The sequence below is a fragment of the Pygocentrus nattereri genome, chromosome 28 (genome assembly GCF_015220715.1).
Source record: "Pygocentrus nattereri isolate fPygNat1 chromosome 28, fPygNat1.pri, whole genome shotgun sequence".
NCBI lineage: Eukaryota > Metazoa > Chordata > Actinopteri > Characiformes > Serrasalmidae > Pygocentrus > Pygocentrus nattereri.
The window spans coordinates 8,729,250-8,753,802 of NC_051238.1; the positions used below are offsets into that span (position 1 = coordinate 8,729,250).

Here is a 24,553-nt window from a genome sequence, read left to right on the forward strand (position 1 = left end):
GAAAGGATGTGTAGCTTCCTCAGCCCTTACTGAGAAAAGACAATAGTGAAAAAGAAGAACCTTTACCATGGTGTTTAGAACAAAGGACTGATCACCCAAGAGTCCAGGCCTCTATGTCACTGAATGTTTTTAGGATTGCTGAACTTTGGAGATGTAGAAAAATATGCCTGAAGAGATTTCTTTAAAAAGCTAAAGTCAAGAATGTAATAAAAAGATAAGAACACAATATACTGGAAAACTTAGTATTACATTTAGCTGTAGAGGCAAAATAGGTACATATCACTGTGGTCGGAACAAAACCTTGTATCTCTATTTTTCAGTTTTTGATATAATTTGAAAATGCCTGTTGCTCTTTACATTATATGTACATTTCGTGATGAATGGACCAAAAGAAGCAACCCAAAATGACTTAGAATAAATGTCTGGTTCCATTCACTTACATTAAAAGTAAAGTATGTTTTTTCCTTCTCTTGTAAAGTGATCATTTTGGACATAAAATGTTTTGTTCCGACAATGCAAAAGTTTGAACACCTCCGTTACATATTCGAGTATGTATATAATATATACTCTATATATACATACACACCATGTCATAACCTTTTTTCATAACATTTCAAGTTTTTATGTTCTATTATTTAGCAAATAAACAGTAATTATGCATTAAATGCTATATTTCTATATTTCTACTATGAATATGTGTAATGATGAAAAATCTTCATCCCACACCTACCACATCCTTCCAAATAACATTTTTAATACCTTTAATACCTTTTAATAAATTAAAAGAAGGCCAAGAATCTCTCTCGCTTGAGCCTTTTCCCTCCCTCTTTCTCTCTCCCACACCACAGACACATACTCTTCACTCGTTCTCTAAGTCAGCTCTCCTCTCTAAAGTGTGTGGGTGGCCAAGGTCGCCTGTGTAAAGTGAATGTGATTTTCAATTACACAGCTCAGAGCAGGGTGGAAGTTGAGAGAGGTGGACACACAAGGCAAAATTTTAACTACCTGATTCCACACGGTACCTAACGCATTTTGGTGGCAGCTTACAGCAGGTAATTGCCTCTTTTGTACCTCTTTTTTTCTGGCCTTTCATAATAAGCAGAGCTCTGTTTCACCAGGTTTCATCAGGCGACTGTGACTAACTGAGCAGATCAGTCTGGAGATTATAAAGGTAACATGATTAATCATTTCAGCCTGTCTAGTCGACAGTTTCCTATCAGTAGAATAGGCTTTCTTTGTGGATGTTGACCTATAGAAGATAGGGGGAAATAGCATGTTGCCATTCCTTTTCAGTTATTGCTTTGTCACACATTGTAAATAAATACTCTTATAATAAAAACTGCTATAATACTATATATAAATAGCTAGATTATTGCTTACAGCAAGCTATGGATCCAACGGCAAACAATTTGGCAGGAGAAAACTAACCTCTCCGTCTGCTGTCTTTTGTCAGTGAATTTGGCAGGAATATGAGATTAGCTTGTTGAAACGTTTGAAAGGACCATCATAAGTCACTTGGATTCTAATATGGAATTAATAAGGGAACAGTTTCTGTGCAAGGATGCAAATGTGCTGGGGGAAGCTGAGTGCATGTTTAGTTCGAGCAAATATAAAAGGCATGTGTGGTCAGATGCAGTATAAATGTTATTTTAGTGTAAGTGTATGTGTGCTTGTGTTATTCATTCAGGTAGGGTGAAGATGCCACTGATGAGAGATGTGCATAAGAAAGCAGACGACATCAACGCTGTTTATGAGCTGAGGGAGAAACTAGGAGAGTGAGTCATGTTTCTTCTACATGTATGGCTTGTGTTTCTACACTGTGCACTGGCTTTGTTAATGCCAGCATCAGGATGCGATGCTGGCAGGAGAATCATTTTATCTGTTACCTTGAGATCCATGTGGAAAACATAAGGGCTGTCCCCTACTGTTCATCACTGCCTGGATTTCACAATGTTTAACACCATTTTTTCAAAGACAAATACTTTTTTCATCATTTTACTTTAATTAACTTACAGCAAAGTACTGTGAGGTTGATGTGCAGATAAATTGCGCAGCAATTTCGGGATATAACAGCAACTAATAGTTAAAAAGGGGCAGAAACGATGTGATTTTATTCTTACAATTCAGCTTTTATTGTTTTAAAATGTTACTTTTTTTGGATTGTTTAAATATGTATTTGCATTTTAAGGGACATTCTGTTTATACACAAATTATGATGAATAAATATGTTATTGTTTATAACATTGATATAACATTGACATTGTTTTTTAATTCATATATGTATATGTCTGGTACTGTTCAGTGCCATTTAAAAAATATAAATCTACAGTGAATTACTGGTAACTGAGCTGGATTAATTTTACAGTTATTGTGTAAAAATACAAGAGATTACTGTATTTTGATTACAGTGTAAATATTCTATTTTACTGGTAAATTACAGTAAATTTAACAGTCAATTGTGTCCAGCGCTAATTTTATCCACATTGTATCCATACTCCATTCACAAATGTGTTCCTTCATAGCAACTGTTGCTAGGTTGGACAAGCTTTATAGAACGTTGGCAACCTATTTGGAAGAGTGTACAGTTTAAAGTGCTACAGTACCAAACAGAATTTGCCACCTTGCTTATATTAGTGCTGCTCATTTCAATATACTGTGTTTGTAACAGTTTTTGATATAATGAGTTTTTAAATGTGGTAGTAATTTTTCTTATTCGTATAAACGTTTAAAGGGCACATATCCTACATTTTTACATTTTTTTTCACAAGGCATATATAATACATTTTTGTTGTTTTATGTACCAAAGTTGGCCATAATTAATTTATACATGACTATTTTTCAGCTTTATTCCTTAGAATTCAACAATTTTCTTTTGTTACTGCACCTTTAAGACTGATATATGTAAGTGAGCTCTGTTCTGATTGGCTGCCCACATTCAAAAAGCACTGCAATTACAGACTCTAGTCCATCTGCTTCTCTGCATACTTTGTTAGCCCCCTTTTACCCTGTTCTTCAGTACTATTTGGGTGGTGGATCATTCTCAGCACTGTAGTAACGCTGACGTGGTGGCGGTGGTGTGTGTTGTGCTGGTCTGAGTGGATCAGACACAGCAGTGCTGCTGGAGTTTTTTAACACCTCAGTGTAACTGCTGGACCGAGAATAGTCCTGACCACTGAAGAACAGGGTAAAAGGGTAACAAAGTATACAGAGAAACAGAAACAAGGAGGTGGTCATATTGTTAGTCCTGATCAGTGTATATGGGTCTTTAATTAACTTCTCAGAAGTGAAATTGAAATTTGACAGGTTTGTATACTGAAAATGTTTTTGCTACATGTAAAAATGCAGCACTTGCATGTAAAAGGCAAACTTTCTATTCTCAATAATAGAATTTGCACAGATGACAGTTCAAATTTAAAGTTCTGCTTGTGAAAATGGAATTGGCACATCTAAAATGTGTTTCATATTATTAAACATTATTGCTCTCATTAAAATGAGCTGGAAAAAGCCATGAATTCTCACTAGTCAGAAGTGAAATTGTGCATGATAAAATACATAATATCTTACTAATAACAGGCTTGAATTTAAATGATTTTTTCTAGCATGTGGAACATTTTTCTGCATCATTCTTTTCAGACTCTGGCTGTCATGCACACTGGGGGAGAACAGAGAAGACACACATGCACACAAAGCAGCCTGTTTGAGGGTCACAGAGTCACATTAAGGACGCAAATCATGCTTTTTCTTTAGAGCTCATTCAGCTCTGCTTGCAGCAATGGCTGCGAATCATTCCCTCTGTGCTCTCAGCACGCAGCCTTGAACGCAGCGCTGGAGAGCTCCAGACTCTGACACCCATAATGCTTTAATGTCATCTAAATTCAACAGTACTGCATTGAGCTCATACAGCGTGGAATTTTATTTCTCTCAGAGGCTCCTTCTCGGAGGTGAGAGTAGCTCAGCACCGCAGGACGCAGAAGCTTGTAGCGGTCAAGTGCATCCGCAAGAGGGCACTAAAGGGCAAGGAATCCATGTTGGAGAACGAGATTGCAGTATTACGCCGGTTAGTGGTTTGTGTGTTTGCATTTTTATTTATTTATGGAATTTCTTAATTTGAGATGCAGTTCTATTCACTCTGACTGTGTACTTTACTCAAGACTGCATAACCAATTACACATGTTATCTAATAAAAGGGAATTCCTCTAATTTTTCATATTTTCATATGTTTAGAGTGGTTCTGATGTGAAATACTCTTTTTTTTAGAGAAACATGCTTAATCAGAGTTGTTCACACTGGTAGTGATAGGAACCAGATGTCTGAAGAGTTTAATGCCTCTGAAAGCTGCCTCACAGAAAGTCATTACACGACTTTGGTTATGAATATACTGTCTAATGCCTTGGCCTAAAACAATCCACTCATGGCGGAGAAGTACATATGTAAAACAAAATGCTTTACATATCCAAAGATTTGTAGGATTTCTTCCAAAATCAAGAGCATTAACAGAGACTTTGTCCCCTCTATGCTGCAGTAATAGCCTCTACTTTACTGGGAAAGCTTTCCACTAGATGTTGATCATCGATGAGCCGCAAAAGCATGACTCAAGAGATGTGCCACTGCTCCACAGCCCAGTGCTGAGAGGCTAAATGCCCCTCTGGCTGATGCTTGTCATTGAGCATGGTTCACTGATTAAAGGATGGATAAAAGGATGGACCTTTTATGTCCAAAATTAGAACTTTACAGGAGAAAGAGAAAACCTACTGTAGTTTTAATGCAAGTCAAAGGAACCAGACGTCTTTTCAAGTAATTGTGGGCTGGTTTTTTTGCTCCATTCATCATGAAATTTATGCACAATGTAAAGGGCAACGGGTCCTTTGAAATGATGTCAAAAACTGAAAAATGACAAAAATGGAGATACGAGGTTTTCATCTGACAGCGATATATGTCTTCCATATGGGTGTGTATAGACAGATGGCTTTAACTGTACACAGGTAATGTTTTTTCATTTTCTTTCCAGAATCAAGCATGAAAATATCATTTCGCTGGAGGAAACCTTCGAAACGCCTACAAAACTTTATTTGGTAATGACACTGTGAGTAGACCTATTCAGCAAGCATGGGGATTAGCATACCATCATACAGTAGCCTGTTTTACTGGAAGAATTAAACACACAACTTCAGTTTGGTCTCTATCTCCCTTCTCAATCTCTCAGCTTTTCTTTTTCGCTGCACTCAAGTATGTACATCTGTATGTGTGCCAAGTCATAGCTGAAAAGTAAATGGAAACATAAGATCACAGACTCAAATGCTTGGAAAGAAACAGACGTAGAGCTAAATTTGTGCTCCTGCCTGTCTGCTTTTGGAGCCAGAGCTTGTTTTAACATGAAAAATCTAATTTAATCCATTTTCCCTTAAACCCAAATGTACTTCAGCCAACACTTTTAGTGTCTAAGGTTTACTTCTTTAGTTTTGCCCTCCCTAGAGCAATATGAGCTATGCTAATGTACACTAATACATATTCTACCTATTAGGATTGTGCAACTGCATCTACCTAAAGCTTCAAAACATAATTGCCACAAAAAATTGTTAAAGAGCCCATTGAATGGAAAACCCAACTTTTTTAAAGTAAAGAGATAAATATAGTATGTAAACACTGCTAAAGTTCCCAGCACACTTTATATGATCCATATATGGAAACTAAGCTGCAAAAACAGCTAATTTGAATTCACTGTTTTTGTGATGCCACAAAAACCAAAACATTTGTACATGTACGCCTATTTAGCATACAGCAATTTAGCCCCATCCACTCACACTGAATTCATGAGGTGTGGTTCAGGCACGACTGCATTTTGAATGCAATACAGTACAGGACAGCCAATCAGAATTGAGCCTATTTACATATATTAGTCTTAAAGGCACAGCAGCAAAAGCTGCTTTGGTGTAAGGGATGTAGAGAGGTTGGAAAATGGTCATGTAAAATGAATTAGGATGGTTTTGGTACACAAAAACCCCATCAACACGAAGTAAGTAGGCCTCTGAAAAATGCAGAACATGGGCCCTTTAACTAATCTCAGACAGATTTCCCTATTTGGCTCATAACCATATGGTATAACAAGCCATAGAATCATCTATAACATGCACTCCAGTGCAAAAATAAAGAAACAGACACCAAACATCTCTTTGCAGATCGGCTACATTTGTGGTAAGCAAAAAAAATTACACAAGTGTGATCTTTGGCTGTGCCATCTCTTTAAAGGCTGGTTTTGAGCCAGACTGGTGTTGTACCCCCAGCAGTTAAAATAATGAAGGGACCAAAAGTCTGATCCCTGTCCAGTGGCCTGTGGTGTGCTGAATGTGGAATGTGTGTGTGCTGCAGGGTGACCGGAGGAGAGCTGCTTGACAGGATTCTGGAGCGGGGAAGCTATACAGAGAAGGACGCCAGCCGGGTCATAAAGCAAGTGCTAGAGGCCGTCCAGTACCTCCATCAGCTAGGCATTGTACACAGAGACCTAAAGGTAACAAAGAACATGCATTCAACCATTCTCACTTTGCGATTTTTATTGTAAATGATCATTAATTCATTTAATGCCCACAAAAGAGTCATGGCAGCTGGCTTTTCAGAATGTTTTAAATGCTCTTTCTTCAACTCAAAAGCCCATATATTACAGTTTTCTTGTATTTTACTCTTTTCCTTGTTGTCTGCCTATAGTTTTGTGGGTGGATTTATGTACCAAAAAAGACTTAATTAATTTTTTTATGATCATTTGCAAAACCACTTATTATCTTTTAGAATTAAACAGGATGCTTTTCTTTCTGCGCCTGATATATGTAAATACAATAGGGCAGATTAGCTGAACCTTGCAATGTTTACATACCACATAATTTTTTAAACAAAGAAGAAAAGCTTGTTTCGCTTTATATGGGCCCTTTACATATAGATCCTTGTGCTTGTTGAAACAAATAACACAAATAAAAATATTTGGAGCCGGATAGGATTGTGTGGCGTGCCTGATCTGGCCAATGGGATGTAGATCATCTGAATTAAGAGATTGTTAAAGGCTAAAATATAAGTAATGCTACATGCAAGCTAACACTGCTGTGCTGTTACCATTAATGAAATTGGAAATTTCATATTAGCATTATATGACATCACATTGCCACTTTACATTTTTTTGTTCATCAGAAACTTCTGTATGCCCTCAGAGGTGGGCAGTAACAGTTACATCTAATCAAGTACAGAAATATTGATGGATTTGTACTCTTAATTATTTTCAAATCATAATACTTTTACTTGTACTCAAGTATATTAGTGAGTAAAGAAACCTCCTTCTTACTCAGTTACATTTTAGCCATTTTATTCAGTTACTAACTCATTTCTGTGTAATTTATTTTTGTTGGTGACATCTGTGCTGCTACGTAATTGGTCACATCTCTCAGATTGGAGTTTTATCATTTTATTTTAGACCAAAAGAAATGCAAAACAAGAAGAATAGAGCTGTATAATCTTCAGTTCCTGCTGATAAATGCTGAATTTACTAAGAAGTTCCAATGCAGTTCTATAAGTTACTCAGTACATACTAGTTTTTTTGACCTTTTGTGCTTATGCTCTTGTTTTTTTTTGAGAATATATTTTTACTTGTGTCATTATTTTACCTAGATATTAATACTTTTACTTGAGTATTGATTTACCCTACTCTACCCACAACTGATACCTGTATAGTATATAACTTTAAAATCAGTAGCAACATCCCATTTCGATTTCCATGACTCTGATATATAACTATGGTCATCATATTCATTTATAAATACAGAATCAGAACATTTGTGCACACAACAAAAGAATTTCACATAAATGAATATGTCTATGCTGGTACCGCACCACCAGCTGCCTGCTCAGATTAATTTGTAGGCTTAGTCTTAAATAAATAAAAAAAACAGAAACAGAAAGTGAAAAACAAATCTGAGCACATCACAATTATTGGTCAGGAAGGTGTATTAGGTTCAATTTACCTTATACAACTGTATATCTACTAAACTGAGACATAACTTCATTTAGATACAACTTGATTAAGTTAACTTAATTTCATATGTGTACATGATTTGGGTTTACACCTGTGTATGTAAAACATTAGTTGCTGTGGTGAAAGTATGAAGGCTGGGTGAGTGGGCATGGTTATTCAAGTTGGGTGAGGTGTTTGCTTGATGTTACAGCATTGTGCAGCAAATCCTACACTCTTAAAAAGATGGTTGTTCAAAGATTCTTTAGTAAAGAAAAAATGGTTCTATATAGGACTACACATAAACACTTAAAGAGCACTTTGCATGATTAAATGATCGTTTTCATCATGAAAGATTAATGGAGAATGTGTTGTGTATTTTTCTATGTAGAACCTTTTTAAAAAGGGTTCTATATAGCACCAAAAAGGGTTCTTCTACTGTAAAAAGCTTGTTATCGTAACAATAGAAGAACCTTTTTAAAGAATTCTTTAAATAATATGTTTTCTTTTCCAATAATATGTTTTCTTTTCCAATAATATGTTTTCTTTTCCAATAACTTGACATATTATGCAGAAAGCTGTTTAGATTTTGCCAATTTTCTTTATAAAAACTCCATATGTCCATAGCTAAAATGTAAGCACTTATCAACACTCAAACTCTTCAGCTGTTTAAACCACCGTTGGACCAAAAGATTTCAATATGTGCTTATAACAACAGTTTAGAACTGAAAGCTGTCAAAGTATTGCCCAGCTGAAAAAGGACCATTAGGAACCAATAGAATTAAAACCTAATCTTTGCTTTCTAATGGGAATTGGAGTAGAGACCACTAGTTTCATATTTAGACCCCATTAGCAACCATCAAATGCTTTTAGAATCAGCCATTGGTCACGTGTTAAAACATTGGAAACGTATTCTGTGGAGTGACTAATCACTCTTCTCTACTGGCAGTCTGATGGATGAGTCTGGATTTGATGAATGCCAGGACATTGTTACCTGCCTGACTGCATTGTGCCAACTGTAAAGTTTGGTGGAGGAGGGATGATGCTATGGGCCTGTTTTTCAGGGGTTGGCCTACAACCCTTAGTTCCAGGGAAGGGAAATCCTAGTGCTTCATCAGACCAAGACATTTTGGACAATTGTACACTTCCAACTTTGTGGGAACCGTTTGGTGAAGACCTTTTTCTGCTCTAGCATAATCTTGTAGAAAGCTTCCCAGAAGAGTGGAAGCTGTTATAACTGCAAATGGGGACCAACTTCATATTAACGGTTATGGATCTAGAATGGGATGTCATAACAGCTCCTGTAGGTGTAATGTGGAGATGTCCCAATGCTTTTGTCCATATAATGCATCAACCCAAGCCATAAGCCAAGATAAATTTTAAAAAATGTCAAGAACCAACAGAAACATTTAATGCTAAGGATATGTTCACGCTGAAAATACCCAAAGGATTAGCACATAGCTGTTTATGTTACTTTCCTTTACATTATTATAAAGTAAATGTGTGATTAGAGTCGACTGCTCAACCTTTCTCTGTGTTACTACCAGCCTGAGAACCTGCTGTACGAAACTCCATTAGAAGATTCGAAGATTGTCATCAGTGACTTTGGACTGTCTAAGATGGAGGACCAGGGCGCTTTATCCACAGCTTGTGGAACTCCTGCTTACGTAGGTAAGAGAAGCTTATAAGATATTTAATTAACTCTGTCTTAAAAGCTATTCTGGTAAGTTATTTTACAAACAGATTTAGCTTATGGTTGGTGATATGGATCATTATGCATGCTTGTGGCTTGTGAGTTTCCCAGACACTCTCTGGCTGTAACATCATCTTAATGCTTTTAGCGAGAGTTCAATAGTACCATAATGTTACCGGAGAAACTCATCCCAGAATAGTAATGACAATAATGCTTACACTGGTAGGAGACTGCTTTATAATATTTAAGCGCATTTAATTAAGTCTGCTAAAAATCTTTAACCACCTATCTCCAGACAGATTATTATAGCAAAAACCATGCCAACATGAGCTATGAGCTTGTGGCTCATTCCCAAAGGATTCATACATTCTTTGGCTTTAATGCTGAAAAATCTGATGCACTGAATGTACGTCATATTGACCTGAATAAAATACATTACATCAATGCAACTATTAAAGTAAGCAAACTGAAAACCAAAACTGTGTGGATGTAAAATATTTCATTCATGTGGAAATGATTCAATTTAAATTCAATGCATTACTTTTTCAGTTCAGAACGACAGTTGGAGTGATTCCCTCTCTGCCATTTTATCTTATCACTACAGTGCCTTTGGGGGACTTCATCCCAGGTTAACATTAACAGGTCTAATGAACTCATTTCCCATTTTTTATTCTGGCTCTCAGTAATCTGGGTTGAGTTTCCCCAAAAGCATCATAGCGCAGAGATCATCATCAGGTGATAGAGTGGCTGCTGCTTTAAAAACTTTTAAGCTTTAAAAACTGTAATGCTTTTGTTAAATATGGCCCACTCATTTTTGCCATGTATGCATGCTTCTTCCTCGATTTTATGTGTGTGAAGCTCCTGAGCTGTTACAACAGAAGACGTATGGCAAAGAAGTCGACCTTTGGGCCCTGGGAGTTATTTCATTCATACTGTAAGTGTACAAACATGTATACATCACTGTAAGCAGGTCCTATTACAGGGACAAAGTATTGATGTAAATGATTAGCCATAAACTGACAAATGAACACCCTGGTCTTGGCACTGACATTATGATGACTCAATAAATGAACAACATTTGAACAACAAGTGTTTTTACCATGACTGGGGACTGTTACCGTAATAACTTTGTTACTTGCCCATAGGCCTTTGTGTAAGTCAGGTAGTTCTGACATCTGAATCCTCTCACTCTAAATCCAATGTGATGGACTAAATGGCTGAAACAACACTGTCCTAACCCAGCTGCTTGATGGACAGTTCACTGAGAGTGTCCTCTGTCTCTGCAGGTTGTGTGGATACCCTCCTTTCTACGATGAAAATGACTCTCAGCTCTACAAGCAGATCGTAAAGGCTGATTTCGAGTTCGACTCGCCATACTGGGATGACATCTCACATTCAGGTACTGCCAGGACAGTCAGTGGAGGCAAAACTGTTGTGCCTATATAATTACAGTGGTAGTTTTTAAAGTCTGCAGTGCCTTCACGTAATGTAAAGGTTCTAGCAGGAAACCTTAAATTGATATAGAACCTTTACTTGATGTGAAGGGTCTTTAAGCTTTTTAAAGGTTCTTAACATTCACAGATCTGTTTTTAGCCCGTTTTTAGGGAAACAAAAAACTTGTTGTGTGTAAAAATATTGACTTGGTATCTTGAAATAATATTTTTTTCCAGAAATATTCACTTAGTATCTCAAAACAGTGACTTATAATCCTAAAATGTTGTTTTTTTTCTTGAGATTTTGAGGTACATCAATATAATGACATTCAATTTCAAGAATGATAAATCATTATTACAAGATATAAAGTCATTATTGTAACCTAGTTAGTTAAGATTTTGAGATGCTAAGCTAATGTTTTGACATGTTTATTCTCTTCTACACTGTAGACAGTTTAGTACCTTTATTTCTGAGAGTGTACATGATGGGAATGGGCTTCCATAAAGAACTCTCTGTGGCATCTTTATTATAAGAGTGCAATAGAACTTTTAGCCAGGTTTCAGAGCCCTGCAGGAGTAGTGTTTGGGTTTGAACAAAAGGAAGATCAGGGGTTATTCAGAGCTGAGAGTGGGAAACACTCTGTAGAACACAGAAACTGATCACTTTTTCCTACAGAAAAGTTTTAGGGCAACCTAAAACTAAGGAAAACCCAAAATAGTGTTTGAAAATGCCTTTTTAAAATTTCACACTGAGTTAATAAAAAAAAAGTCTCTATTATCTCCACCCTGGACCACCCTCTATGCTCACTAAATGGTATTGATCCTGTTCTCTCCTGCGTTTTCCATTAATGCTCCCAGCCAAAGACTTCATAGTCCACTTACTGCAGAAGGATCCAGAGAGGAGGTTCAATTGTGAGCAGGCCTTGCAGCATCCTTGGTGAGTTTATAAATAGCAGCGGTCGAGTGGTGGGAGAATGGAAGGGTCGATGGCTGGAGAAAAAGACGTTGGCCTTGAGAGAGAGAGAGAGAAAGAGAGAGTGTTTGCAACTGTGTGTAGGAGTTTACACACAGTTTGAGCTGCAGTCTGAGAAACACAACTTAAAGGAAAATTCCAATGATTTTTCAAAATGTTTGCTTAATTTAGTCACTGACAGAAGTAGTCAGTGGTAGTTCAGAGTGGTTTGATGTGAAATGCTCCATTCTAGAGAATTTACCCACTTGGATTTCTTTAGAGTTGTGGTGATAGGAACCAGGTGCTTCAATGTCTGTAACATAATTACAGCCATTTTAAAAACCAAAATGACCAATGAGCCTGCACAAGTTGATAATGATGAAATAGTTAAAAATACAAACAACTTTGCCTTACATCGCCCTGTATGGGCCCATCGTAAACTATCTTAAAACAATGTCTCAGGCATCAGGCAGAGTATTTGTAACCATTTAACTGGCTTTCTGTGATTTTTAGATGCATTAAACTCAATCATCAATCAATCTGCTTACATCTCACCACTTATATAGAGAAATGTTTCCCCTGTAACAGATATCTGTTCTCTCTCTCTCTCTCTCTCTCTCTCTCTCTATATATATATATATATATATATATATATACACTGCTCAAATAAATAAAGGGAACACTCAAATAACATCCTAGATCTGAATGAATGAAATGTTCTCATTGAATACTTTGTTCTGTAAAAAGTTGAATGTGCTTACAACAAAATCACACAAAAATCATCAATGGAAATCAAATTTATTAACCAATGGAGGCCTGGATTTGTGGATCACACACAAAATTAAAGTGGAAAAACACACTACAGGCTGATCCAACTTTGATGTAATGTCCTTAAAATAAGTCAAAATGAGGCTCAGTAGTGTGTGTGGCCTCCACGTGCCTGTATGACCTCCCTAAAAAACTGGGCATGCTCCTGATGAGGTGGCGGATGGTCTCATTTTTTTTTTTTTACGGCATTTGGCTGACGCTCTTATCCAGAGCGACTTACAGTTTTGAACATTTTACACAGGTAGGCCAAGGCGGTGTTAAGAGTCTTGCCCAAGGACTCTTATTGGTATAGTGTAGGCTGTTTGCCCAGGTGGGGATTGAACCCCAGTCTACAGCGTAGAAGTGTTAGTAGTTAGCAGAGGTGTTAACCACTACACTAACCAACCAACCACAACAGGTCTCCTGAGGGATCTCCTCCCAGACCTGGACTAAAGCATCCGCCAACTCCTGGACAGTCTGTGGTGCAACGTGACGTTGGTGGATGGAGCGAGACATGATGTCCCAGATGTGCTCAATCAGATTCAGGTCTGGGGAACGGGCGGGCCAGTCCATAGCTTCAATGCCTTCATCTTGCAGGAACTGCTGACACACTCCAGCCACATGAGGTCTAGCATTGTCCTGCATTAGGAGGAACCCAGGGCCAACCGCACCAGCATATGGTCTCACAAGGGGTCTGAGGATCTCATCTCGGTACCTAATGGCAGTCAGGCTACCTCTGTCGAGCACATGGAGGGCCACTTGTGTGGGTTGTAGAGTCCGTCTCATGCTACCACGAGTGTAAAAGCACTACCAACATTCAAAAGTGACCAAAACATCAGCCAGAAAGCAGAAAGGTACTGAGAAGTGGTCTGTGGTCCCCACCTGCAGAACCACTCCTTTATTAAGTGTGTCTTTCTAATTGCCAATAATTTCCACCTGTTGTCTGTTCCATTTGCACAACAGCTGTGAAATTGATTGTCAGTCAGTTTTGCTTCCTAAGTGGACAGTTTGATTTCACAGAAGTTTGATTTACTTGGAGTTATATTGTGTTGTTTAAGTGTTCCCTTTATTTTTTTGAGCAGTGTATATATATATATATATATATATATATATATATATATATATATATATATATATATATATATATATATATATATGTGTGTGTGTGTGTGTGTGTGTGTGTGTGTGTGTGTGTGTGTATACATAAATTTGATTTCCATTGATTGATATATATATATATACTTTTCTGTTGCTGGATCAGAAATGACTGTTTCATCTGCCTGTCTGTTACTGATCATAACGTTACTCCTCTGACTTTGGTAGCTAGTTAGCTAACATTTTTAGCTCATGCCAACACAACGACGTCTTTACTCTTCCATGTGGAAATTTTTATTATATGATCAATGTGCACCATAATGTAGCTTAACTGTGTTTATGTTGATTTTTGTAGAATTATTACTTTGTAAAGAGCTTGATAAGGTAAGCTAGTTTAAGCTAGTTTAGCATTTATGCTAGTCTTCACATAAGAGGTTTAACTATGAATTTTTTCACACTCAGCAGAGATAGAAGCTTAGTTTATTTCTGCACGATTTAGTAATAGCATACTTCAGAGTGAGTGCAAAATAGTAATATGTTGTTTCACTGTCAGCCAATAAATTAAGCTAATCGGCAAGCAAGGTAGCTGGTTTGGCAAATGAGTTGCTTTAGAGTGGCATAAAATGACCACAAAGACAATTAATTAGAGTGAAGAAGCGCTCTGTCGTTATCTCTCATGCTTCTTCTTATTCTTCTTACACACTTTTCTGCGATTAATGCAGACCGAACCGCTTAACATATAGACTCCGTTCAAACTGCGTTTCGAGGCTCTCAGCACTGTGATTGTACTATGTGTTGTTGGAGTCAATCGGATTGGGAGTTTTTAATAAAATTAAGTTTAAAAATTAAAAACCTCCCATAAGAGTTATGAGTATCTGTTTGGTACAAGGCACAGAAAACTGCCCCATTCACTCGCATGTACATTTCTCAAAATCAGCCTCTGCTTATTTCAAGATTTTCTCTGTGTTTAACTCATCATAACTCAGACATTTTCTTTTCAATACACACAACTACACCAAAATAATCCTCAAGGGGTCTTATCTCACACCATCTATCTGGTTAAGCGATAGAGTAAACATTTCCCGAGTTATGCCTGTTTGTTCAGAGTTTGCAAATCAGACTCAAACAAGGCTTCTCCACTAAGAGCTGCATGACATCAGAGTGACTGTTAATTTGAATGACTACACTGCACAGACAGACACACATACACACACACACACACACACACACACACACACACACACACACATACCTAAGAGATGTTGTTCACCTACACAGAAACACACACACACACACATGCAGCTCTTTTCAAGCAGTTTTTCAGTTCCTTCAGGAAATGCACATCTAGTTATTATTATGACAGCTCCAGCTTTCTGTCAGGCAGAAATAGCTAGACCTAGAGCTAGTGCCAAAAATATGTCACTTATACTTAAAGACTTTTAATAATTCAAGATGTCATGATATTTTTTCCAACTGATGTGTTAGAACAGGTAAAAAAGAACCATCAGCGCCGTATCACGATTTTTAGTTCTGTATTAAATCAAACAGGCCTAATTATGCACTATTTAAAATGAATACTCAAACCAATGGAGCCCTGCTGGTGACATCCTGTATAAATGAAAATAATGCATGCCCACGCCGCCTTATAACGTGTGGGAATTAGAACCTAATGCATGGCCACGACTCAGCAAGGCATGGGAATGAGATAATAAAGTCATGGCCATGTGACATCATACAGGATGTCATTAGCTGGGCTCTGTACAAACCTGCTGTGCTCCTTCACAAGTTTCAAATAATCACAAAGAAGCTGTACAAAAGAAATGTTAAACATGTCCAGAATGATCAACAGATGACCCTGAAAGCATTGAGTGTTACTCTGAGAAGCACAAATTAATAACCAGAATGCTGTGCATTTCAAAAGTGGTGATCAAATATTGAGATGGCTTTGACAAAAAATGTGTGTAAATAGACATTTATTTATGCAGTACACTTCCTAAAATACTGAATATTGAATCCTGAAATATTGCATAAAACATCTATTAACACTAGTTTAAATCTACTATACACACGTCATATATTATATTCATTTAATTTAAAACCATATAAATCTAAATATTGTATAGATTATTTTTAGTTTTAAAAATACCAAAAAATACCTATATCGATTATGACTAAGTGATTCCAAGCTGTTGAACAGCAGTGTAATTTGTTTTATTCCATGTTGTGTCAGGATTTCAGGGGGAGCTGCTCTGGAGAAAAACATCCACGGCTCGGTCTCCGCGCAGATTCAGAAGAACTTTGCCAAGAGCCAGTGGAAGGTGAGACAGCACTTGTTTCAAGTGGTGGATGGTGATGGCTGATGTGTGAAGTCGTGTGAAGCCTCTGTTACTTACCGCTGCATCTCACAGATCACACTGAGCCTTCTGCAAGCGCTTGAGAGAAACACATCTGCTCGCACCTCATATCAGGCTGCTTAGAGAACATTCATCATTAAAGCACATTCTCCCCCGCTGCTTCACACGAGATGTGTGACTGGATACATAATCGAAGCTGCTTGTTGCTGTCAAATGCTGGATTTCACTCATATGTCCTGGAAACTGAAGAGAGTGCTGGCTCAGGCCTTGTTAGTACGTGATGACCATAGACCTACACTCTTATAAAATAAAAGTGCCAATAGGTTTTACTTAGTCCAAGCCAAGAACTGATTTCTTGATAATGCTGCTGTTAAGATGTAAACAATGTCGTTCAGAGTGGTCTGATGTGAAATGGTACATTGTAGAGAAACGGACTTTTTTCACACTGGTGGTAATTGATCTCTGGGATTGTGATGTCTGCAACAAATATGGCTCTTATATTTATCAGTGAGAATAAAATGCATCCTCTGAGGTTTTATATTCCTTATTAATCATGATAAAATAGTGGTACATCTGAGAAAAATTTATTTGGATACTGGTTTGCTTCCTAGCACCTTTCATGTACCTCTCCTCCACGAATGTATTTAAAAACATGTTTTAGGCCAAAAGATTATCTCAACACTTATAAACAAAGTGTATCTATCAGTAATAATTTTATAACCATTTTATGTCATAATTTGATCAGATGTAGCTTTTAAAAGCATTGAACTCTTTGAAAATCAGATTCTTATCATGTAAAAAATTATGCCTTGGTAAGTTTCTCTAGAGCATCAAAACACTCTGAATGACTTTGTTTGCAAATGAATGATTTTATAATGTGGAAAATTTTGATTGGTGGGATTCCATTTCTTCTTTAGTTTTTTTAGTGTTTACATATAAAGAACGATCTTTCCTGGATTTAGCATAGAGATTTCATGTTTACTAGGCACAAGAACATCAGCATGTAACTCAAGCATTTGTACAGTAGTTCACTCTTATATTAATATAGCAAGTTTACTTATGTTTAGAAATAACAGTGTTGATGTAATATATTTTGCTGCATGTATGCTACAAGCAACCTAGCGCCTTTGTTCAATGAAATGACACTGCATGAAATGTAGTCTACTATGAAATTTCAATGCTGTTATATACCAACACAAGCCAGTCGAATTCTAGGCTTCTACTGCCAAAGCAACCTAACTACCATACTTTACGAAGACTGCTGGTTTGTGTGGGGTATTTTGGTAAGGATGCCACTTTTCTGCTGTCAGTTCAGTGCACACTGTTAGCTTACATGTAGCAATATTCATGTTTGGACTATTTAACCACCTCATTATTCAGAGCATTTAGGAATAAAAATATCTGAAAGGCAAAAAGTATCAACTTTTAAACATTTTGTTTGTTTGCCACAAGGTATGATATTTGAAAACTCCATAAATCTTTCCCCAAAAAGAAATCCGCTTAGACTTATATGGACATGATCCTGACAACAGACTGGTCACACAATTTCATAGGTCTACGTTGCTGGGTTTGAAGCTCATCCCACAGTGGACTAACATCTAACTAACATTGGGTCAGTTTGCAATAGATTGTCATTGGAGACTTCTCCGCCATTGTTTCTGGAACATTTGAATTGCCAAAGTATTTTGAAGTTGGATTTTACATTTTTTGGCCTTAAAGCATGATGGATCTTGTGTTTCAGAGAGCCTTTAATGCCACTATGGTGGTGCATCACCTCAGGAAAAAGGCTCATGCCAGCGAGGAGGAGGAAGGGGACACATCCATGAGAACAGGTGAGTTATGACTGATTCACACTGATCAAGGGAGTCACCCAACTCCGCTGATGATGCTAATAATTCTAACAAGGTCAGTTAGGATTATGCATATAAGATTTTGCTGATTGATCACCATAGTTCTCATTTACTGTTAGCCATGTTAACTTTTTTGAGTGAAATATTTCTTAATGCCTAATCCCTCATGAATGTATAGTCTCAGAAGTTCTCATTGAAAATTCTGACAGTAGAATAAATCTCTATGTGGGAGGACGCTGACCCACATGATTAGCATTATGCAAATGGGACTTGCTGTGATGTACATAAATCCTTATGGATATGTATAACAGCTTATACATTTTGTACATGCATAACTAAAACGTATGTTATGTACTTTAGTGCACTGTTAGTAATTAAGGTTCTGTGCAGGTATATTTTTCATTCATTAAGGTACAAACAATATGTACCCTTAAAGGTACAACAGTGGTTTTAATGTCCAATTGTGTAGCTTAAATAAGTTTTTTTTCCAGGTGAAAAGACCATATTTGTTCCTTTTTTATAACCTAATGTTTTAAAACAGAGCAATGAAATAACAAGTCTGGAGGTGAGTCGGGGTGTGTAGAGTCAGTACAACTTAATATAAGAAAATATAGTTTCAGTGGATTGTGGTACAGTTATGTTCCCTCACTAAAGGTACTGAAATGTACCCTTGACTGTACCACCCCAGTGACAAGAGGGGTACTGCCCCAGTGACAGTTTGTTGCCCTTTTTCTGAGAGCGTACAGTTTGTAAATATATCAGCAAAACATTAAAGGGGCACTTCGGCCAAAATGAAAAATGCAGCCATTGTCTCATCTTTTGTAAACATGCCTCCTCGTCCTCTATAGTGGGCCCATGATGACCAGACAAGAATCAAAATTCCCAATTTAGAAACTAGGAAAACAACCTTCAGATGATATAGCTTGAGAGTGGGTGGAACTTTAAAAAACAGCAAGTGATTTTATCTGCGTATTTGAGGACGGGCTGTTAGAAATGTTCCTCCTGTTAGCTAATGGATGCACAATGAAGTCTGATCATTTTACTGCTAACAAACTGAATATCACATCTGTGTTTACTAGTCTCTACATCAGTGAATTTATTTAGCATCCCCATAGTTGTCATATTTGTGTGATGCATGCTTGGTGTTGTAGTAATTCAACATTGATGGACAAAAATGCCAAAAAGTGTGAATTCTATTATACTGATGAGGCTGAGAGATGCAAAGCTGCACAACAGTATACTACATAACATGACAAATAACATAGTAAATGCACGCTTTAGCTTTTTAACTAATTGGAAAAATACAACCTTATCCACCCCAGGCATGTCTGGCCCCTTTTAAGGGTGCACAAGCACCTCTAAATTGAGTCCCAGCGCAACCTAAAAATAAGAGTAAGCAGTGTTTTTATTTATTTATTTTTTTAATCGGAAGTTTGTTTCTGATAAGCAGATGTCATGATCCTCTTTCTCTTTCCTACTCTTCCTCTGCCCCCGTCTCCCTGAAGTTGTGCACTAGAGCCAGTTACAGTGTGACTGTGTGGTGTGGTGGCTCCAGTAAGTAGTGCAGATGAGGATTTCTTATCACCCAGCACCAACACATTACAGTCATTCGCAGTGGTCCTCATGTTTGCTGCACTGAGTCACAGATCACTCTCTATGTTGTTATTGTTAGCGAATTGATATGTTTTTTTATCAAGCAAGCTAATGTTGCATGTTTGAATTTGAGTGAGAGAAGTTACTTGTTGTGCCAATGGTAGGCATGTATGTTGATATTAGAGCCAAGGTGCTAGACTAGTACTGTCTGTATCAGCTAATTAATGTTATAGAATGATAGAAGATATGGGGGGCTGGGGACCGGTCTCAACCCTAAAGCTCTGATCTTAGAATCGCCTCTGCTATCCACATTAATGATTGTCCGAGGCAAGTAAAAGATAGCGTCAGACAAATGGATGATTAAATATACGTGTCAGTTTGTACAAGGTAAAAATGACAACTGGCCTAAGATTATTTTACAAAGCAAAAACAAATGTGTTCTGAGAGCCATAATGAGAACATAAATATGTTTCCCGCAGTGTTTGCATACTGGTTATGAAAAGCAAATAAGTTTTTCCTTATCAGACCAGAGAGACTCGCTTCAGTGGCTGCAGCTGAGCTAATCAGTCAGAATGATTTTGAAACCTTCACAGAGCACCAAAATTAGTCGATCCAAAGGCCAATGCTGACATGTATTCATGAGAGGGAGTGATAATTAATTCTTTCTTGGTGGACTGAATTTGGCTGTAAAGTGTGTTTTTTAGATAACATTAATTTTGTGTACAGTTAATAAGCAGGTTTCGGGTAATGCTAGCTAGTGTCTTCTTTAATTACTTTTATTGAACATTACTACACCAGCTGGTTACTTGGCACTAGCTGAGTTACCTCAGAAAATTGCGAGAATGAGTGTGAGAAGAAAAGAAAGAGGAAGAAGTGTCTGTGTGTGTGTGCGTGTGTGTGTGTGTGTGTGTGTGTGTGCGTGCGTGCGTGTGTCTGTGTGTGTGTGTGTATGTGTGTGTGGTTAGCAGGGGGTGTGGGTGTGTGTGTGTGTGTGTGTGTGCGTGCATGCGTGCGCGTGCGTGCGTGTGTGTGTGTGTGCGTGTGTGTGTGTGTGTGTGCGTGCGTGTGTGTGTCTGTGTGTGTGTGTGTATGTGTGTGTGGTTAGCAGGGGGTGTGGATGTGTGTGTGTGTGTGCGTGCGTGCGTGCGTGCGCATGCGTGCGTGTGTGTGTGTGTGGTTAGCAGGGGGTGTGTGTGTGTGTGTGAGAGAAATAATACTGACTGAGGCTTAGTGACAAGATGGTTGTAAAGTAATACCATTTAAATTGAGTGGGTTAAAATCTTTCTCTTCAGTCATGAAAGCTGGAAGTCAGATGAGTAACTCGTGAATTATTCTCGCTACATGACTTGTGTGATATCAGAAGTTTTTCCTGCTTCCCTAGTCATCTCCTCAGTGGGGTCATGTGGACTGCAGTGTTGTTCTGGTGTGTATGTAAGATCCTCCCAGTGTAAAAAATGTGCACAAGTTGCTCATTTTAGGGGCTGTTGGGGGGACGGGGGTAATACCATCCGTAAAGCCAGCTGTAATTTGGGAGTTTGCTGAAAAAATTCAGAGGCTGAGGCACTTCCTTCTGTGTCTTTGCTATCTTTAGCCATTGTAATACCTTTTTAAAATGAACTGATTAGGTTAAAACTCACACATTTAATAACAAACCTTTCGCTAATGAAATGTTTTGCTTCCTTTTTTGAGGTCTGTGACCGCAACCATTCAACCAGTAAAACAGTCTCCTGGTGTGGGTTAATGTGTGTTACCTCCTCCCTAATGATGTACATAAACCTTACTTGAGTGCTAATCCTGAGCCCTTATGGGGAATCTGAATTGTTGTGGAGAAAAGAAATTGTGTATTTCACAAATGAACATTAAATTTCAGTTTTTTACATGCTGCTTGTTTTTTTTTTCTCAGTAAAGATGACAAATTGTCCTGCTAATTAGGCTTTATAGCTGGAGAAGTTTCACTTCAGTGCTACAGTATTTTAATTTGTTCTACGCTGTCTTAGGACCAGCACTGTAGCCCTGAACAAGGTTATTTTTTTATCTCTTAGTCTTGTAAAAGAACTGGAGACATTCTTCCTTTCTGGTTTTTGCTGCAGGGACATCATGAAGACCCGATGGCAGAAGACCAAAAGTCTGTCAACTTCACAAATCTGGCTGCGCACTTGTCCTAGCAGGGCCTGTGCCACGAACTGCTGATGTAGGCGCTATCTTCTGCTTTGCCTGACACAAACCAGTATGAATTGTACTGGTGCCAGATGGAAACTGTATTGGAACCTCCTTTTGTGTAAGTCGCTACTGCTGCATTTTACCGCACTATTACTGTAAGAAATGCTTAATTGCACTGTTCTGTGTGTGTTTACATATAAAAGCGTGCTGCTATTTATGTTACCAACAATTATTAACTTGGAAACATTCCAAGCTGTTGAGAAATTGGAGGCAAATATATCTGTGCAGGCCATACAAGCATACATATGGACATTCACTATGATAAAATAATATGCTGGGAATTAATACAGCTTAAATGGATTATTGAAAGAATAACCATATGGTCTCTTGTTTTACACAATATTTATATTGCTTTAGTCATATTAGAGTGAAGAAGTTCATTCCCAATAGATGCAGGGAATACCTTTGGTTGATATTTGCATGCAAAACAAAATTGTCCCTGTGTGATGAACAAACTACTGTGATGTAAGTTTATTTCTCAAAATGGTCTGACTTGTGAGCTGAAGAAATTTCTGTTTAATTAAACGATGATGTGTTTCTGTCCAGCAGAGGGCAGTGCAGTTCACTTTTTAAGCAAATCTTGAGGGACGAGGAGATGCAGGTAACCAGACTGTATCTGCCTGCACCATAACAAGCATCCTCTCTCAGTGGACATCACCACATTAGCATAAAAAATCTTACTTACAGAAAACTGAGATCTTGATTAGACTACTCTAATGAGAAACCTGATAAAAGACTATTCTAATGGACAGCCTAATGAAGGGCTGTTCAAATGGAAAACCTAATGGAAACGCTGCAGACTGTCATCACTAAAGTGTCTTAATGAAAGTATGCCAAGGTCACCTCAATAATAATGAATCAGGTTCTAAAATACTGTTTTTGTCCACCTATTTAACAGGAAATATGAGATATATAGGCTATAGTATGTGACTAAAAAGCTCATGCTTCTTTCACTGTAAAATTATTATCATTAGATTATTTGGGTGCATTTTTTGTTTGAGTCAGAAATAATAGATATTTTTTGTGCTGAAATACAGTGACAGATCTCAGGGCAGGTGTCCAAAGAGAGGTGAAATGGAGGGTAAAATACCACCATTACACTCAGAACCAGCCAGCCTTACCTTAAACCAACAAGACACATTCTTGAAAGCACTCCAGTGTGTTTGAGAAGTGTCACACTGACCCAACAGCTCTTAGTGGCTGTTCTGTAATCTGCAATTTGGGCCGAAGGGTGGGAGTAGCCCTAGTGCCCGTGGAAATAGTGCTACTATTTTTTTATGCATGATGCAGACTTCCTGATTTCCTGCAAAAGCCAAAATGAAAGATCAACAACATGGAATCTTCCACTGCTACTCAAGAACAAATATCTAGTAATAACACAGCTCCTGTGATTTTAGAGCACCCATGTGGAAGCAATTTGGAGAACCCCTTAGCAATTATATATAAGTCCCTGCCCAGGGCGGCTTGGTAAGGGCACTCCCAGCACTTAAAATGTGTTGTCAAGACATCGGAGGGAAAAATGTACAAAGATCTCAGATTGGATGGAGCTTGATGACTTGCTGACCAATGGGAAGCGATTTATGTCGGAGAGTCGATTTGAAAGCGTGGCTTCTGTAGTGGGAGCTCCAGCTAATGCAGTGAATAAATAACTAATATGGAGGTTTTTTAATCACGCAGCGATGCAAGATGGCAAGGGCTGATGTAATATACGGTTTGACCTGGATTACTGCTGACAGGACTGAATGAGGGAGCCAGCACTAGCACTTGCTCTTACTGTGCGTGTGAGGTCATGGACAAAGTGTAGGTACAGTATGGGAGGCAAATCCAGCCAAAAAGGAAATGAAAATGAAAACAGTAAAATGTAAATGTAAACCTCTTCTTGCCATTTCTTTTTCCAAACATCTGAGCAAATTTCAGAAATAAAACAAAAGAGAAATAAAAACAAAACAAAAAAATAGGCGTTTTCAATTTATTTTTATTTTTGTCTCAAACGGCTCGTGCTCATGTGAAAAATGAAATTGCAATTAAAGGCATTTCATTTCATTTTCAGTTTTGGCAGGATATTTGCTCAGATGTTTGGAAAGAGAAATGGCAAAAGGAAGTTTACATTTACATTTTACTGTTTTTATTTTCATTTCCTCTTTGGCTGGATTTGCCTCCCATAGGTACAATGTATAGATGTATTTGGAAAGCGTGTATTTGTGAGAGCTGCACAATCATCTGTTAATCATTATTGCAATATTAGCCTTGGCAGTAGTGATGTAACAGAAGGCTGCCATATGCAAATTAGTGCTCTAAGTAGTCATTGTTTTATTTGTTTTGAGCAACCAATCACAGCTACACATGAGATTTTGTGGGTATCTTGATGAATCGAAGTATTCATGCAGTCCAGCAAAAAAAACTAATTATGATAAAACTTTAATCGACCCGAATCACATAATTTAAGTTTTGTGAATGCGACCCAAGCCAAAATTTTGTCTGAACCTGATCCAAATCACTGCATCAAGTTAAGAGTCTGAAACTTACCCAAGTCTGACCTGAACTACCCCCTCATCATCACAAATGTTGA

The 24,553-nt window shown here is 37.7% G+C and overlaps 1 protein-coding gene across 4 annotated transcripts; it reads left to right on the forward strand.

Moving 5' to 3' along the window:
• The first annotated feature begins 897 nt into the window (after positions 1–897).
• pnck (pregnancy up-regulated nonubiquitous CaM kinase) lies at positions 898–22,226 on the forward strand. Of its 4 annotated transcripts, none has more exons than XM_037535896.1 (13): positions 898–1,052; positions 1,119–1,171; positions 1,688–1,775; positions 3,926–4,057; positions 5,009–5,083; positions 6,367–6,505; positions 9,535–9,658; positions 10,539–10,614; positions 10,967–11,079; positions 11,972–12,050; positions 16,198–16,285; positions 18,063–18,153; positions 21,855–22,226. In XM_037535896.1, the coding sequence occupies exons 3-13, from the start codon at positions 1,699–1,701 to the stop codon at positions 21,863–21,865; spliced, it is 1,005 nt and encodes a 334-aa protein (XP_037391793.1). In that variant the 5' UTR covers positions 898–1,052; positions 1,119–1,171; positions 1,688–1,698; the 3' UTR covers positions 21,866–22,226. The 4 variants fall into 4 exon arrangements, with proteins under 4 accessions (XP_037391793.1, XP_017575940.2, XP_037391794.1 ...); XM_017720452.2 differs by having other exon boundaries at positions 920–1,018; XM_017720451.2 differs by lacking the exon at positions 1,119–1,171.
• Positions 22,227–24,553: the final 2,327 nt, after the last annotated feature.